At 39.6% G+C, this 18,537-nt stretch overlaps 1 protein-coding gene across 1 annotated transcript in view; it reads left to right on the plus strand.

Annotated features, from left to right (window-relative positions):
- The window catches only part of LOC140227983 (unconventional myosin-XVIIIa-like), a 200,681-nt gene that overhangs the window by 75,150 nt on the left and 106,994 nt on the right, over positions 1-18,537 (plus strand). The window contains exons 6-13 of the mRNA XM_072308365.1: positions 5,550-5,760; positions 6,440-6,582; positions 8,178-8,278; positions 11,709-11,769; positions 13,383-13,527; positions 14,431-14,683; positions 15,601-15,793; positions 17,722-17,811. Of these exons, the coding sequence (XP_072164466.1) occupies positions 5,550-5,760; positions 6,440-6,582; positions 8,178-8,278; positions 11,709-11,769; positions 13,383-13,527; positions 14,431-14,683; positions 15,601-15,793; positions 17,722-17,811 (1,197 nt within the window). The remainder of the gene's footprint in view (positions 1-5,549; positions 5,761-6,439; positions 6,583-8,177; positions 8,279-11,708; positions 11,770-13,382; positions 13,528-14,430; positions 14,684-15,600; positions 15,794-17,721; positions 17,812-18,537) is intronic.

The raw sequence follows: 18,537 nt of genomic DNA on the forward strand, positions 1-18,537 counted from the left end.
TTTTCAAAAAGGTACATTACTAAGGATAACATATAACCCAAAAAGATTATAACAGCTGACAACCATGCTTCAACAATCCTTTGCTTATCAGTCTTTGTCAAGATAGTGTCAATTTCTTTACCATACCTCTGAACTTCCACTTAACTTTCTGGAGATTCAGTATCACAAATATTGAATGACTTCAACTCCTCAATATAAAATAGAGATCAAAATTCACCTGGTAAGTTCTTATTCAATCTGTAAGAGCTAATTTCTAAAATTGGACTATAAAGTGGAATATTTTAACATGATCACACCTTAAATCAACAGATTGAGTTGTGAGTGATCAATTGCTACAATATTTTCCCCAGAGAAGACCACTGCCCTTAATAAGCTCTTGAGAAAATATTGTCATAGCAAACACAAGGTATTGCAAGAGATGTTGCCTCAGATAGGCATTGAGTAAAAGTGAATGAGCCAGAAATACATTCTGGTGCTTTCAAAATGGTTCCAGTCTCATCGTGATCCTCGTTAGAAGCTCTTCATCAGGTGGGATGTTTCCAAAGACTCGTAAAAATTCCCTTGCAATTCAGCATGGTGCTATACCTGATATGCACCTTTGGTATTCACACTGTGAGCAACACATGGCTGAATATAGATAGATTATTCATAAAGAGATGAATCATCGGAAACTGTAAGCCATCGCTGAAGTTTTATAGAGCAGATTCAAACTTGCGCAAGAACTCGTTAGCTATGAATTATCTCTCACAACATTTTTTTTTAATGTGTTTCAGTGAGTGTTCATTCCCTGAAATTAGTTTCCCTGTTGACACTAAACTGCAAATGACATTTTACACAATAGCTATGTACTAGTATGTCACAATCCCCATTACATATCAGTCAAACAGGCAGCTTGTGATTTCATCCTCCTTGTAGAAGAGAACTATTAAACCTTGGGAGATACACACACACTGGTGGAAGTATTACAAGATTAAAGGGACTGTACAGTACTGGTTGAGGTGGGGATTCACGTTTTGAACATTCCTAAGTGAGATAATGAAAAGCCTCTTATGAAATATGAAAGAGCATGTAATTTTACGAAGGATTCAACGTTTATTTGATGAAAATTGGTTTTCAAATGGCTGAGATATCCAAAAAAGTGCTAATAATAAAAGGCGACATGCCACAATTTTATTAGGATCTCTTTGTTTCACCTTGTTTTTGGATATCTCAGCCATTTCAAAACCGATTTTCATCGAATAAACTTTTGATACCCCTTAGAACTGCATGCTCTTTGACATCTCATAGCGTGGTTTCTGAATATCTCGCAAAACGTTTAAAGCTAAATCCTCACCTCGGCCAGAACTGTACACACCCTTTAAGCCAAGTTCCACCTCCTCAGTCCTGTTTTAGAGGCCAAACCTTTTAGAAGGCAAAAATACACCCCCAATCTAGCATTAACTTGATAGGAAAAACCAGTGGATCATGCCTGATTTGAGCATAAATGTTTGTGAGGTTTGTGACTTAATAAGAACCTCCATGAACATGAAGTGTGTCTCTAAACATGTTTTCAAATGAGTTCTTCTTGAATGTGACACATCGCGTAAATCAAAGCCTCGAAACCACGCATACTTGCATACTTAACTAATTGCCAAGCTATTTCTAGTGTCATCTTGTGCAGAACATTTTATGACTTTAGATACATCAGGAAGTCATGAGGATAAACAAAAAGAAAATCCTGTGATGTGTATATCTTTTTAAAGAAGAATGGAATCCAAATATATATTTGAATTGAAGGATTGCAGTGATATTACACAAATAAGCAAAGTTTGAGGAAAATTAGACAGGCCATTCAAATGTTATTTAGTAAGTTCAAAAAGTTTTATGCAGCCATTATTGGATGAGAAGACCACAACACTCCATGATGTCACATATGGACAACAATATAAAGAAAATTAAAAGAGTATTCAACTTACAATGTAATTCACTTTTCTGGTGTAATGAAAGAGCACTTGACTATACATCTTTCACAAAGCAGAGGGAATAATATTACCCCTAACATGCAACTTGTATGTCAGTAATGAGGCAAGGGAATGTGTACTTTTCATTTTAAAAAAATGTAATTTTATGGAAATATCTTTGTTTTCTTTATACCATTTTCCATACATGATATCTACGAACTTCAAGTAGTCTTCCCATCCAGCAAAGGTTGCACCAAACTTTATTTCAGCCTTTGCCGTTGTTCAGGTGTTGCCCCGTGTTCCGAAATGTTCAGCCTTGTGCAGTCTATCTGACTGTGGCATGAATTGCCAGCATTTCTGAGGAAGGTTAGATCACTGCCCTGAATAATCATAGAATATGATATTTATTACTCTCTTTCTCAGCTCCCGACATGGCCTCGATTCCATGCACAATCTGCAAGGCATTGTCAGCTCATGTGATGTTTTGAGATCATGTATCTCAACACTTGTGGAGGGATGTTCATATGCCGGGTGGTAATCAAAATATACTGCAGTACGAGGGACAGATAGTCGTATGTGGAAAATGGAATGCTCGTGCTTGAGATGTATTCATATATTTTTTTATGAGTAGAGTTTCATAACAAGTTGTGGGAAGAGAAGAATGGCAAATGGGTACAAAGGGATAGGGGATAGATGAGAAAAGAATGGACTGGAAAGACAGAAGGTAAAAGTGGAAAGAGAGAGAGAGATTGCGATGGAAAAATAGCTTAATAGTAAGAGTGTGTTGTTGTATGAAATATAGGGATGTATAGTACATAGCTATGAAATGAACATGACTGTGTATGTGTGTAGTGTGTGTGTGTGTGTGTGGGGGGGGTTTACAGCAATTATACACGTATACACGGTATGCCAAAAAAAAATAACTTTCCTCCCCCCCCCCCCCCCCACATATCATGATACCTGGAATTAAAGAATGTCCCAGTGATCTGCACAACTATGTTAATCCCATAAAGCACACTGCCACCCATGAAAGGGGATCTACTTTTTTTTTTCTTTGTAAGTAGCTGAACCTAGTGGAGCATGAGAACCAGTGTTTTTTACAGTATGTTGCCAATTGACTTGCAATTGTGTACTTGTCAGTGTGTACATTAAAAACTCTGTAGCATGGGGATTCAATGAGTGGAAGGCTGGCCTGGTTCAGATATGTTCGAGAGTTACCATAACAAATTATGTTCAGTTCTATCACTGATCTCTACTATAGTACATACACAGCCGTAGAATCTCAGTTGAAGTCACCTGTTGTTTTTTTTAATGGTATAGAGCTCTAACTTGCTAATGCTTTGATTTGTGTATGTGTGTGTGTGTGTGTTTAATGAATATGAAATGAAGTACCAGTACATCTTTCCAATTTAGAGCACATTGGTAATCTTTTAGCGTTTGTGCACTTGAAAACAAAACAATTATCATCGTATTAAAATAATGTAGTTATATACACATGTTTCTGCTGGTACTTATCACTCTACACAATCTTAAAAGCTCTTGTTACATTGTTTTGATTTGCCCATTAATCAAGATCACATGGGAACTTTCACTGTTCTATATTTGTCTTGAATAATGTAGCTAGTTTCTGTCAGAGCACAATGTAATTCCTCAAAACTTGATTGGGCCTTCAAATTGTACTGAAATCTAGACTCGAATGTTGAAACAAACGTACTCCAGATATCACAAGATGGTATCATGCGATGTAATGTATGACCTTACAATGTGGAGCTTCAGATGTAAACATTCCTTTGTTGAGCTTCAGACTTAAACATTCCACTGTTGATTGCTATGCTATAAAAGTGTGTGTGTGTGGGGGGGGGGGGAATGTTTAAAATATGTTATGTTTATTTCAAACAACAGTCTGTTGTGGATTACAACAGACTGTCAGATAGAACAATTGATGTATCTTTGGGGGGGGGGGGGTATGGAATCTCTGATTTAGTCAATGTTTACTTCCTTCATTCCTAAAGCTCAGTGGTATGTGACAGTGACCCCTCTATAATGGTATTCTTTATCAAAATTATGTAGGAAACATAGCGTGTAGAAAATGTCAACCACCTTTTTGCATAGATCCTTTTCCTCATTGTTGTAACACGTTCCATAAAGTATTATTGCCTCCAGGCATGTCCCTGACACAAAGTGCACAAAGAATGAAACTTGCTTTTCCTGGAGGCAGCATTCTTTCCTTGTATTCATGAATTTTTATCTTTTTTTTATGTAGACATCTTTCAAAGATTAGCGTGAAATTTGTGAAGGGAAGGAGTTGAAAAGAAATATGAAGCTTTATAGAACTTCCCTGTTGCATTTCAATCCCTCAATTTTACAGTACTACCACCCTTTATGAATGAAACAATGTATGTCTGCACATGAAATTGTGAATACAAAGAGACATAACATCATTCATCAAAGTACTTCTGTCAAATTAAAAGTCTGCTGTCATCACAATTTGATTTTTAGTCATCAATGATCGAAGCATAGTGTTGCTGCTTAGGACGTTCACTTCTCCTTTTTATATACAGTGTATACGTTTTCTTTTACTTTCACTATGAGTGTATAAGTGCAACAGCTAACTTTATAGAGAAAAGTAGTCATTGAAATAGCTACCGTTTAGATTGCACTCGCACATAGAGAAATAAATGCCACTCAGAATGCAGTATAACAACAACCTTTGTTAAAAGTGTTGTATTAACACAATTATCCTGGAAAATAATCTTTGACTAGTGATTGTTAGTTTTGTATTGGCTAGTGTGTGTGGGTTTTTTTTTTTTACAAAGCAAATCAACAGATAAAACATGATGATTATGTGCATCTACATTTGTAAACTTGGTAATATAATGCAAGGGGAAAGTAACTAAAAACTGCCTGATGCAAAGGTAAAAAATTCTGAATGGAAATCTATATATTAGTTAATGTCAAGAGTAATCATACAGCTAGAAAATGTGTATTATTTGTATGAAAGCTGTATGCATCATGATGTTGTTGCTATTCTCTGCATATAGCCACCCTTCACTCAAATCACCATTCACAATGTATTTAGTAGAGAATACTTCTTTTTATTTCTTTCATTTTTGTAGTTACTTACATGCATATTCATTTTTTCATTCCTGCAAATGTCACATTCATAGCCCATCAAGATTTAGTGCCTACACTTGTATTTGAAATCATTTTTTGCTTACTTATTAGTTATGAAGTGATTGTCACTTACCACTAATTTGATTTCCATTATATACTTAGCACTGCATTGTCAGATTGTCCTCCATTCAATTTACAGTGTCTTTGCGATCATTACAGCTACAACCTCTGTGTATCACTGGTTTAGAGCCAGAAGGGCACTAATGGCATAGACTTTATAAAGTGTTGAAATTCTTCTGCTTCTCAGCCAAAGCATATTTACAATTTTAGTGAATAGTGATGGAGCTGCCAATCATGCCATGTAGATCAGAGTGCTGCTCCATCATTTCATGCAAGTATGAAATGAGATAATTGAATACGAGTCCTTTTTTCTACTCTCTCTGAAAAAAATAAATGATAACGTTTGTCATGGTAATGATTTATCTCTGGTTCCAGGTCATCCAGATGTTCCGTGGCTGCAAACTGGAGGACATGCCTCCCCACATCTACGCTGCGGCGCAGTCGGCATACCGCTCCATGCAGGCCACGCGGCAGGACCAGTCCATTGTCTTCATGGGGAGGAGCGGCGGGGGCAAGTCCTGGAACGTCCGTCACGTTCTGCAGTATCTGACCATTGTGGCGGGCACCGGCAATAACATTGTCACAGGTGAATAAACATGCTTCTCTTCATAAACCTGTGTTCTTTACTAGAGCATGAATCAATATCAAGATTTTTAAAGGCCTAGTAAAGAGATGTACTGTATACATCAAATATTTCGCGAGGTTTTTAGTTTGACAAATTTTGCGAGTCGGGTGTTATTCGCAAAATTAAAGACACGGAAAAATACTGACTCTGATTCCGATATGACACGTATACATTTCTCCGCTCAGTAGAGTAACCCACGATAATGAATTTAACCACTCATGAAATCATTGGGAAGTCCCAATTCATGAAAATTTGGACTCGCTAAATATATGCTGTATAAAGTACCCTTTTTTTTGGTTTTGTTTTTGTTTTGTTTTTTACAATGGCAAAGATATTCAAAAATGAACTACTGATTGTGTAGACTCAAGTGTACGGTCCAAATCATTTGTGTAGAACTTGTCGAGTTGCTAGGTTGATATTTGTATATTTAGAGCAGGATCTGCACATATGTTAAAGAACTTTTTGTAGGAGCTGGCCGAGATTGTAAGTTGCATATTTTGTGTGGAATCTGTGGGTCAAACATGTTTTCTTTATTGCAATGTGTTCCCTTTCAGGTTTAGTTAACTTATTCTAATGGCTGTAAAATGTGTTAAGGCTTCTGTATTTATTTTCAAACTTGCCTGTCTGTTTCACAATGCAGTGGATAAGATTACTGCAGTGACCACACTCCTGGATGCATTTGGTGGGGCTCGGACCATCCAGAATACTAGTGCCACACGCTGCGCCAACATCTACTCACTGGACTTTGACCACTCGGGACAGATAGCATCAAGTTCCATTCAGGTCAGTGGTCAAATATATATAATATAAATTGAATTTGTATCACAATTAGTTGAAAGTGGCCACTAAGGAAGAAATGAATGCATTCAAGCAAACAGCTAGGGAAATTACAGCTTTCATTTCCCTTACGAATGACCAGGCAATGTTGTTCATTTGCCTTGCCATAGACCCCGTTTACAGTGCGAGGCTCGGCCGCGGCTCGGCCGCGGCCGTGCCCAGCCCCGCTTCAGTGTAAACGCGCAAAAGGCCAAATGCGAGGCCAAAATTGGCCTCGCATTTGGCCTCGCTCTGGAGGTGGTCTCGGCCGCGGCCGAGCCGCGGCCGAGCCTGGCCTTTTCTTGGTGTAAACGCAAACTGGGCCAAATGCGCGGCCAATTGCGCGGCCAATTTTAGTCTGGCTTCCAAACCCTCTGCCTGTATCTTTCGCTATTCAGGATATTAACCCCCTCAACGTCGAAACCTAGTATAATTTAAGGTGGTTTTGTCCTGCAAAGGATTCTTTCCTTCGGCAAAGGCCTTTGCCCGAACGGCGACTTCGTCGCCACGGAATTCATTTAGCAAAGGGTCTGAAAACCAGACAATACCAAATTGCATTTGTTTACAAGCAGAGCGCCACTACGACAAAATATTGAAAGGTTTGAATGAAAAGCGCGGCCGAGCCCAGCAGTGTAAACGGACAAAATTGCGAGGCTCGGCCGCGCAATTGAGGCCGGGCTCGGCCGCGGCCGAGCCGCAGCCGAGCCCGGCCCCGCACTGTAAACGGGGTCTAAGGGTACTATGACTGCAGCCATGGGACTCAGGATATGGGGACCAGGAACTGTGGACCTTGTTATTTATAGTCATTATCTGCTGAGAAACCATGTTAACATGAAGACTTCATTTGAAATATGTGTGCAGGAGTCAAGAAGACAAGATTTTGTCAATGGAACATCCATTTGTATCATGTGGTGATTGCAAAAAAAAAGTCTTGAAACCGCATTTTTTTTTAAATCTACCCCAGAGGACTACAACACCCGTGCTTTTCTCCATGATGTCTTATAAAGTTATGTCCAGATCTCTTGGTCCAAAGTTCAGTCCAGTTCAAATTTATTTTGTTTTGGGGTTTTTTTCACAATGAAATAATATATAAACATAAATCTCACTTTCTTCAGTGACAAAAATGATGCATGTAAATTTATACAAAGAAAGCAATTATCAAAAACTTACATCAAGGATATATTGCAATGGTTGGTAAAGTAACGAAAGTGAAATAATTGTCAATATGCATTGTGTGAAAAAAAAAACGGAGGAACTCACTAAAAAGTACATTGATATTCATGATTTCTGCACAGTCAACATAACAAAAATGTCATAAAGGCTTATGTGAAGGTCAGTGGGAGAGTCCTGAAATGATGGGTGCCATCACCCAATACTAAAATATGTGGTTGTGACCTATATTAATCTTTTATGAAAACATGAAATTTGTCAAATTTAAGATAAATTAATAACTGTTGCCATTCAATCTATTTGTTCAATGGTACTTTTATTAGATCCATCTTCCATAAGGAGAGATAGTAGACTTTAATAAATGTCATATCTTCCTCCTACCTCTCTTCCAGCTCCTGATGCTGGAGAAGTACCGCATCGTGAGGAAGCCGGAGGGAGAACGGGCCTTCAACATCTTCTACTATCTCCTGTCCGGGGCGGAGCACATTCTCAGGTGAGATTGGCTCGTGAGGATGGAGTGGATTGACTCAAAGAGGCTAACTATGGGAACATGTCTGCATCATGTTAGCAGAGATGTGTGATATCAGCTTTCTCTATCCTCAAATTTGAATAGTGTCATTGTGGAGCAAGTAAGGTAGGGCAACCCTTTTTTCCTGTGTCAATGTGGGTAGTACTTGCGCTGCATGATTTTTTTTTTTCCCTCTTCCCACCCCCACTCCACCCCCCCCCCCCCTTTCGTCTCTTTAGGGGTTGGAGGAAGGGAAGGAGGCTTTTTGAATAAACCAAGTTTTTTTTTTTTTTTTTTTGTAAGATAGTAAATTAATGGATTAAGAGCTGCAGGCAACATGTATTGCCAGTATTGGCTTGACTGAGAAGAAGTACTGTAGGAGTGGAAACTTTCGTAAATTATTAAGTTTTTGCACTTGGCCAATATCAGTGAGCATGTCTATGATTACACAGACAAGAGTATTGCTTCACAAATTTCAGTTTCTCCAAAAATGAACTTGTTTCATTTTCATGTTAGTTCAGTAGGGAGAAAAAAAAAATTGAACATTTTCCAGACAGCAAAATATTCCATGTTTACAGCAGAGCATGAAAGATGCCAAATGGCAAAAGAAAAAAGAGTCAAAAACAAAAACAAAAAACAAAAAGCAAAAGCAGAGAGGAAGCATGAAATACTGTGATTCTAGAATTCAATACTTTATAAAAAGAGGAGGTTGGTAAAGAGATCAGTTGAGAGATTGAAATGCAGCAATCAAAGATTTGTACCACTCCAACACTTTCTCCTCATCACATTCAGAATAGAGGAGTAATCCAAGCATGGTTCTCAGAGATGAAGCCTGCAGTTTTAATTGTAATTTTTCCCCAGCCATAAGGCTCTTGATTATCTGCCACCTCCTTGTGTCCCTGTGACTCCATTGTAAACATCAGCCCCCTCTAGAGACGTGCAATATTTATGGTATATACCTATCTCAGCCCTCACCAGGAATGGTTTCCAACTTGTGGGGAGTCATTTTATGGTGTGTTAGCATCAAAGAAAATGAGGAAAAAACCTATAAGAAAAAATAAGTGTGTGGACAATTAAGGTCGCCCCGTTTGCCAATCCCATTGGGTATATGTTTAATCTGCAGAAAGTGTGTGTTCTTTTTCTTCTTCTAGTACTTTCCACCTTAATGTTTTCCTTTTCTAGCTCATCACCTTGTCAACTTCTTTTTTTTTTTCTGTCTTTATATTTCTCTAGTTGTCCATTCCTTATGTGTTATTATATATTTCAGATGTTTATTCTATTATTTGTTCAGTGTTCTTCTTTCCCACCTTTTTCTCTCCATCTTCCTATCCTCTTTTTTTCCATCTGTCTCTCTCTCTCTCTCCTTGTCTTTTCTCTTTCAGTGCTGTTTTGTGTTTCTTCCTTGTACATCTTCTTTTTTTTTCTTCCTCTTCATGCATTTTTTCTCCTTTTGGTCTGACATACATTCATGTTCTTCATTTTTGTAGCAAATTTATTCTAGATGTTCTTTGCTAACTTTTTTCAATATTTCTTTTTCCTCCTATTTTTTGTAATCATCCAGACCACGTGGTCATGTCCAAACTATGGCAGTATCTGTCACTCCTTCTTAACATATCTCCTTTGCACACCTTTACTCTCTCTCTCTCTCTCTCTCATCTCTCTCCTTTCTCTCTGTCATACATGTACATCCTGCTGGTGTTACTTCCAGTGACTTCAAGGCCCTAGAGAGGGCAGGAAAGAGGGTCATGGCTCATTAGGTGCCAACCCCTATCAGTGTTGATACACCCTAGCTGGTGAGGTGATGCAAAAAACCAGTGAAGGAGATGGGGAGTGGTCATCTATGACATTGTCTGGTCATTCTTTCTCTCTCTCTCTCTCTGCCACAAGACTGTCAATCTATGTTTTCCTCCCTCACCATTGTCTATCTGTCTGACTCTCTGTGTCTATGACTGTGCCTCGAAGGGCACAGGAGGTATTACTCTCTCATGATTTTTAGTATACAAACTGTATCTTACTCTTTCTCTCCTCCCCCCCCCCTTCTCCCCCCCCCCCCACATCTCTCCTCCCCCATTCTCTCTCCCCTCCATCTTCTATACCCCCTTACTCTTACTCTTGCTGTTTTGAATGTAAAATAAGAAAGAAGTATGCATTTATTGGACATTTGGTTCTTTTATCAACATACGTAGCAACTAAAATGTCACAGAGTACACCAAGTTTTGAAGCAACATCATAAGTTATTAACTTATGCTAAATGAAAAATGCTGCAAGATGTCAAGTGTAGTAATGCATTTCTTGACTGTAAATTGTATTTGTCTATTCCACCAGAAAATTGTCACACAGGAGACTTCTGAGTGGCATCAGTGGACATTGCACCGTATCCCAGATCATTGTGTTTTTATTACTTGTCACCGAAACTGACATGTTCTCTTTCCACCTGTGACATACATTAATTAAAGGTCTTCAAACACTTGTATGCAGTCCGCACAGTGTGATTCTTTATGTCCAAACATGAGTCAGATTTCATGTTGGGATGCACCATTAAGCTCGGCCGATCCTAGCTGAGAAATTATTCATCGGCGTCTACGGAGGGGTTGCAGGCCCGGCAGCCTCCAGCGAAACGCAATCCCAGCTCATTGCCACTTGACTATTAGATGAGCGCTGTCTCGCTGAGACAGGACACTCCCCTGCCACCCTCCTGAAGTGTCTTGTCTCAGTTTCCCTGGGGGCGTGCGAGGCTGGTTATGAAATTTTGATGACTTCTCGAGGGGAGGGGTTATATGGGCTGACAAGACAAACTCCACAGGAGTAATTGGTGCTGGCAATGGCCTTGGTGTTGTCAATATGGGGAATGTTTCAGATGTAGTTGAGAGGAAAGAGAACTCATTCATAGCGGCCTACTCTGTCTGTATCCTCATACGATAATGTATGCTTTGTTAGTGTCCTTGTTTTGTTTTGTGTTATGTAGTAACAGAATAGACATATTTTATCTACAATGATGATGACAGTACTACAATTTCTATCAATTAGATGTATAAAGGAATTGATGATTACTATAATGATGTGCTGCTGATGATGATAATGATTATTGATGGTCATAACGGCACAGTGATAATCATCATTGTCATTATTTATATCTGAATTCAGTATTTTATCTAGACTGTACACAGAAAATAATGGATCAAACATGGGTGCACTTTCAGCGACTGACCATACAGTTGTATTAACCAAGATGTCATGCTTGTATGTGAAAATTCTTTCGTTTGTATAGGTTGAAGATACACTGTAACTGATGAATTTCAAGAAATCAAACCGTCTCTGTTTATACTGCATGCAGATTAATGTAATTTGTGGTAGTTTGGTAGTTTGTCTTCTGTTTGTATTCATCATGTAGTTGTTGTTTTTGCTCTCTTTGCAGTCAAGAGCTTTTCTTGGACAGAATGGCCAAGGACAATCCCTACATTCAACCCTTAACTAAGGTTAGTCATTTCTGCCATTAATTAGTGTGTGGTACACCAAATAACAATGACACATCACTTTGAATGTCTTTGTGGATGAAAGTTTTTGAACAATGCAGTCAACATTTGGTGCAGAAACCCTCCTGAAGATTGTGACATTTAGTGTTGGGATTTTATCAGCCTGTGAAGGCAGATCATTGTCGAGGTAATCAAGAGATCTCTCTAAGCAGTCAGTGTTATCTAAAATCTCTTGCTGCTGAGATTGGGGGAGTCAGATACAAGACATGGACAAGGGAAGAAGACTGGGATTTTGGGAAAAGTGAAATTTGATAGAATCCCAGTTATACCAGGGATTTTGCTTATCTGATCTGTCTGTTTTTCATGTTTTTATAACCTGTAATTACTGTATTTCTCTTTCATAAAATGGCTTGAAATTGAATACAAGATTCAAGAGACTTGTCTAACACTCATTCTGTCATATCGCAAAACTTGTTTCATGTAGCAGTGCACGAGCTGTTTAGTGCCCTTTGTGTTTGTATAATGGTTGCAATATATATATGCTTTTAGCTGAAGTATTTCCACAGAAATTATTAATTTAATGCATTCAGAAGAGATGATTGTCCATGTACTTTTGTTACAGATATTGCTATTTCGCTAATGAATCAAGAAAGTGCTACTGGCTGCACAATTATTGGTTATTTTTCTCTGAAGTGAAATCACTATGTCCTATTGCACTGATATGGCAATTTCAGAAATTTGATAAATGCTTTTCTAATCTTGCCATGACAAAGCTCTGATTACACATAAAGATAACCAATTACTGACTGATTTCAAAAGGAAAGAGAAAATCTACCAATATGATTTGATATATGATATCAAATACTCTGCCCTCTGCATATGATGTGATTGTTGGGTCAACATATCTTAGTGAAAAAAAGACAAATAGTGAATAGTGAAATGAACAAATAATGAAAAATAATGAAAAAAATTCATGAGTCAGATCAAAAGTGGTAATTTATGCAGAAAAAAACATTGTTATTTTGTTGTATCTCCTGTGACTATACAGTGTACATATACAGGCCAAACAGAGTTGTAAGGCAGAGATACAAAGTTACCTTGATTCTGTAGGAGGCTTTCAGAATAAGTAGCCATCTCTTCACATCCTGACAAAAGAATATAAGAACCTTCTCAGTGTAGGAACTATCTTTTGCCATTTAAATGCACATCCCTGACTGCCGGGGTACTCTTTGGAGCCTCCCTGATTTTGCTGTAGCATAAGTGATGGTATTCTTGGTCCCTGTTGCATAAAATGATGTAATCTAACTTAAGTCAGAAAATCTATCATAAGTCAGGTATTAGCCAATCAGAGTTGAGTAATCAGAGATTAACATTTGATTTTCTGACTTATTTTTTATCTCAATTTTTGTGCAACAGGGCCCTGATATGAAATGCGAAATTTCTCTGGTCCTAATAAAAGATCCTGTTTTGCTTTTCATATCAGGGCTCTGTTGCACAAAAGTTGAAACCAAACATAGTCACAATATCGAACATAAGTTTCTGAATACTCAATTTGTAGTGTACTCAAGTGATGTAAGTACTCAATGTTGATGTCTTTGATTTGTATTTTATTTCAGAATGAAGAGATTGAGCACAGTAGAGCCATGTGGCAGAAGACGTTGAGTGCCTGTCAGCTCCTGGGGTTCACTGGGGAGGAGTGCAAGGCGCTGTGGTGCACCCTCGCTGCGGTCATCCATCTCGGGGCAGCGGGAGCAGTGAAAGGTCAGTGGTCAAGCACAAAATGCCCACAAGTGGTGGCAAAGTTAAAGACAAATTAGGAGGAGAGCAGTCAGAGACTCCAACCCCAAACATGACTGAAACTGGAAATTTTACCACCAGGGCCCCCTAGCAAACTAGGGACTCAGATTGTGCACGCATGCACACTATATCATGTACAGATAGCGCATATCATTGACCCTTTATGTGCTTTGAGTACCAATATGGCACAGAAGACCCTATAGCTTTATACACATTGTCCAAAGTCTCTGGCATAAAAAAGGGTTAAAGCAAAATGTGATGTTCTCTGCAGCTGCAGTTCAAAGCCCTTTGGTGGGTCCTGAAAGCTCTAGGGATAGAGATACTCTCTGGTGCTATCTTGCCAGTAGTCTGATTTTTTTTAACATATATGACAAAACTAAGATTTGCATGGGAGAAAGCTTAACTTTAACCTGGAGAAAACATGTTTTAAACAGCAAACACAGCTAGTTTATGAAAAATTCAAACACAAGAAAGCAGGAGAATTTGCAAAAATGGCTTCAAAGCAGGAGAGTTGGAGTCTCCGAACATGACATTTCCATTTGTGAACCACATCAATGTTGATTTTCAGCTGCTGTTAGAGCATCAAGTTAATTCAGGTTTTCTGTAATAGAGTTATGTCTCCTTGTAGTTGAGGCATTTTTATTCCTGTAAGATATGCTTACCCAAGAAGATTGATTTCTTTAATTCTGACATTCATTCCCTCAATGTGGTATGATGATTTATTCCTTTTATCAATGCATTCTTTTCTTATTCATATCCCCAAAAAGTCTTGTATCTAATGTGTTTTAGTGGCATGAAATCTTCCAGAAATTTCTCTATTCTCTCCAATAACTCCACTGTCATTCGATTCCTGCTCTATCCCCAAAGGATCCAGCAGTGCCAAAGGCCAGTTCCAGCAGCCGGCTGAGGCCCAGAGGGCCGCCTCGCTGCTGGGCATCTCACTCGAGGACCTGACCCGCAACACCTTCAACCCCAAGTCGACGGGCACCCCGACCCGGTCCAATCTGCGAGCCACCCCGTCCGATGCAGCTGAGAGCGGGCCTGCTCTGGAGGCCCTGGAGGGTATGCTATCAGGGCTGTACACAGAGCTAGTCAATGCTGTCATTTCTCTCATCAACAGGTGGGTTTTTCCATGGCTTCATTCAGAAAACTCATACAGTTACTGTATACGCCGACTATTTAGCGAGGTTTGAATTTTCACAAATTTTGCAAGTCAGGTGCTATTCGCGAAATTAAAGGCACGCAAAAATAATGACTCTGATCCCAATATGAATGTGACGCACACGTATACATTTCACTGTTCAGTACAGTACTCAACGATCGCGAATTTTACCACTCACGGAATCGTCGGGAAGTCCCGATTCGCGGAAATTTAGACTCGCTAAATATATGGCGCATACAGTACTCTTTGGCTGGCAGTGTATGAGTCAAATCAAAGTCAAGTTAGCACAATAAACGTAAAGCAAAACAAAATAAGGTAGGGGCTTATTCTGTCCTCCAAAGTAGATGAGCCAGTTGTAGGATACACACAGTTTTACCATAGCAATACGTGCAGGTGGTAATGGTTGTAGTGTGATTCTTACTCTCAATTTACACAACATTGGCCCCTGATTTAGCAATCAGAAAAAAAAAAAGAATGATTTTTTGATTTTCAGTTGAATGTCCATGTGGCTACATCTTAATGGGGACAGTTTTATGTGCAAACTGTAGTTACAGTGATAGCAGAAATTATTTCGTAAACTGCATGACAGTGGAAAGCTGATGTCATCCCCAGTTTTAGAATTATAGCCGAATTAACAGACTTATTTTTCTCAGAGGTATAATGTCCATGCTACCACTTGACCAGGTGCCAAGAAAGTTTCTGCCAGCAGTAGGTATGCCTATTGTATAATGAAGAATCACCATTAGCTCCTGAATTAAACCTCCCGGAAAATACAGCATGTAGTTTTTTTTTGCCATATCTCTTTCTCTGTATCATTTGCCTTTCTCAATCCTCCCATTTCTACTTTTGTGCTGCTGTGTCTTACCGGTCAACAGAGGGCTCTCTTCCACCTACCGTACCCGATCCTCCATCCTAGTGGTTGACGTGCCTGGACTACAGATCCCTGAGGCCTGCGGCCGTACTGAGGGCGCCACCTTCCAGGACCTGTGTAACAACTACGCCCAGGAGCGGCTCCAGCTCCTCTTCCACGACACCACCTTTACCCTGCAGAGGGACAAGTATGCACAGGTAAGCACCACCATGGCCCTCATCATAACAACCCCCCCCCCCCCTTGCCATGTCTCCCTGCCACACCCCTTCACCATATACCCCTTGGGTTCTCCTGAACTGATCAATACATATTCTATCTTTCTTTCCTTGCACCACCCATGAGTAAAATGATATCCTACTCTTGACCATCTTGGTGCTGTCCGTGAAGTCCGTCCGTCACCATTTGACAAAGGCATGACGTAAATTAATGTGGCACAAGTTTTACTCGCACCAATATAAGTATGAATACCAAGCACTTAGCAGTGCTTATGTGATTCTCCCTCATTGGATGCATGCAACCAAATTTACCTCTGCAGTAATTTTCAGGATAGGAGGCAGAATATCCTTAAGAAGACACACCCCCTTTCCCCATCTCCATGCCATCCCTTTGTATCAGCCATGATCACTGTGAAATGCGGCTCCAGTATGTTGCAGTGGTCTCATCACATTACCTAGCTACCCTCCCAATTTTCACCAAATTAGCATCTTCTTCTCCTGTGGCACTACATGCCAGATTGATACCATTTGCTAATTGTCACTAGTCATCTCAGGCGAGTTACAAGGGGTTGGCATCTTCTGCCCATTTTCTTGTGTGTATGTGGGGCAGACCACTTCACAGGGTTTGGATCCTGCTGTGTTGTGAGGAGAGAAGTTGGAACTTTCACGTTCATGAGTTATGACTCTCTCGCACCTTGGACCTCCATTTTATGCCGTATTCGAGGGACAGAGTATTTTACTTCTCACAAGAACTTACGGCACGATAACACACGACATCGCTCAGCTAGACTCACTTAAAGACCATGGAGTGTGGAGATCCATGGGTGGGCAATTCATTCACTTTCCACCGAGGTACATTTGGAAACCAGGAATAGCACCCCTCCAGCAAATATGTGCATCAAAGCATATGTTCACTGGTAACAAACGGTCTATTCCTGTCAAGATTCTTCAGCTGTGTGTGTATACTCACATAGAGATCAGTGATAATGCTGTGCACAGTTCATTATGGAAAGTCTCAGATATATCAGGACTGGCCAGCCTCCCCACTCCATGAATCCCCAGGCTACCAGGTCTTTAGCAATGCACTCAAGTTGGCAGCGGTTCAAGTCAGCTTGAGGTACAAACTACGATTGATGAAGAGTAAAACATAAAACTATATTTGAAATAGATGACTTCTCCATACTTTCACTTTTAACATAGAGCATCCGTCTATCAGTCACCTGAACATAAAGGAGTCTTAATTCATTGATAGATGTTTGACATACATATAAGTCCAATGATGAGTGCTGTGATTCCTCAACTGCTTTAGTTGTTCTGTTTAGTTGTTAGTGGCACCCTCAGTTCTGGTAGTTTTGATGAATGATTCCAAAATGTGATTACAACCTTTCAAAATTGTTTTATTTACGATGTGTCAGTGTAAAGACATTCAAGAGAAGATCAGTTGTGAGTCAAAGCAACATTTCATATTACGAGGTTAGTTTGTAGTCTATGTCACGCTCACACTTTGATACCTTCTTTCAATACTCCGTACATAATTGCAAAGGTCAGTGGCAACAAAGTTCACCATAATAACCAGAGTACTTGATTAACAGGTTAAGATTCTAGTACATATGTAGGAAGTGCTTATTCAAATCCTACCAAATGAACAGGAGTACCCCTGTAAGTCATATCCATTTATGCAGAGATTACTTAGTCAGTCATTGACTAAATTTTCTCCTGAAATTGACTAGAAAATGGTGTAGACGTAGAATCACACATCAGTTCCACATCACTGTGAGATGTGCATGTAGAGAGATGAAATTCGGATTACTTTTGTTTTTAGATAAAGGATGTGTGTAAAAAAAAAAAATATAAAAATGGAAACTAAACCTCATTGACAAAGTTGCTGTTCTTTTCTGATGTCACAACAGGAAAACATCCAGTGTGATTTGGAGGGAGACAATGACAGTGAGTCTCCGCCTGGATTGCTGGTCAACCTCATCGACAAGCAACAGGGATTGGTAAGATGCCATCCTCCTTGGGTCCCATGGGGCTCACAGCAGCCATGCTTTACGCTTTGTGTGCTTTGAGTGCCGATTTGCACAGAAAGCCCCATAGCATTGCCTGCCTGGCAGAAGGGCCCTAAGGCTTGAGGGCTCAAAAAAAAAAAAAAAATCGCAAAAGATGATGATCACATCATATGAAAGAGGTTTCGAAATTCTCTCAAATTATTTCACAAACAAGAATTCGATTTTGGGGCGGGTTATTTTATGCTAGGGCCCTTCTGATAGGCAGGTGATGATAGTGGTATACACACGGCCCAATGTCCCCGGCACAGAAAGGTATATCCTATCGACACCAAAGGTCACCTGCTGATTAGAGGGGGGTTGAGGGAGGGGGAGAGTGAGTGTGAAGGAGTAGGGGCTACGGTCCCCCTCAGTATGTCACATGAGTGGATTCATTATGTCCTAGATTAGAAAAGTAACAACCCAGTGGGATTTCCAGGGCATTCTCATGTATCGAGATCACTTAATTTGAAACGTGAGTGTAATCAGGCAAACTAGAATCATGTTTCAAATCAAGCAGACGTGTGGTGTGAATGCAAACTGGAATTGCAGAGTGCGATATGAAACTTGATTACAATGATATCGTGTTTCAAATGACAGTCTGGAGGTGTTCCAATCCCATTTCACCAGAATTAGGCAACGAAACTAGCATGTGAACATAACTGAACTCCAATCATGTTT

The sequence above is a fragment of the Diadema setosum genome, chromosome 4 (assembly GCF_964275005.1).
Source record: "Diadema setosum chromosome 4, eeDiaSeto1, whole genome shotgun sequence".
NCBI classification, from domain to species: domain Eukaryota; kingdom Metazoa; phylum Echinodermata; class Echinoidea; order Diadematoida; family Diadematidae; genus Diadema; species Diadema setosum.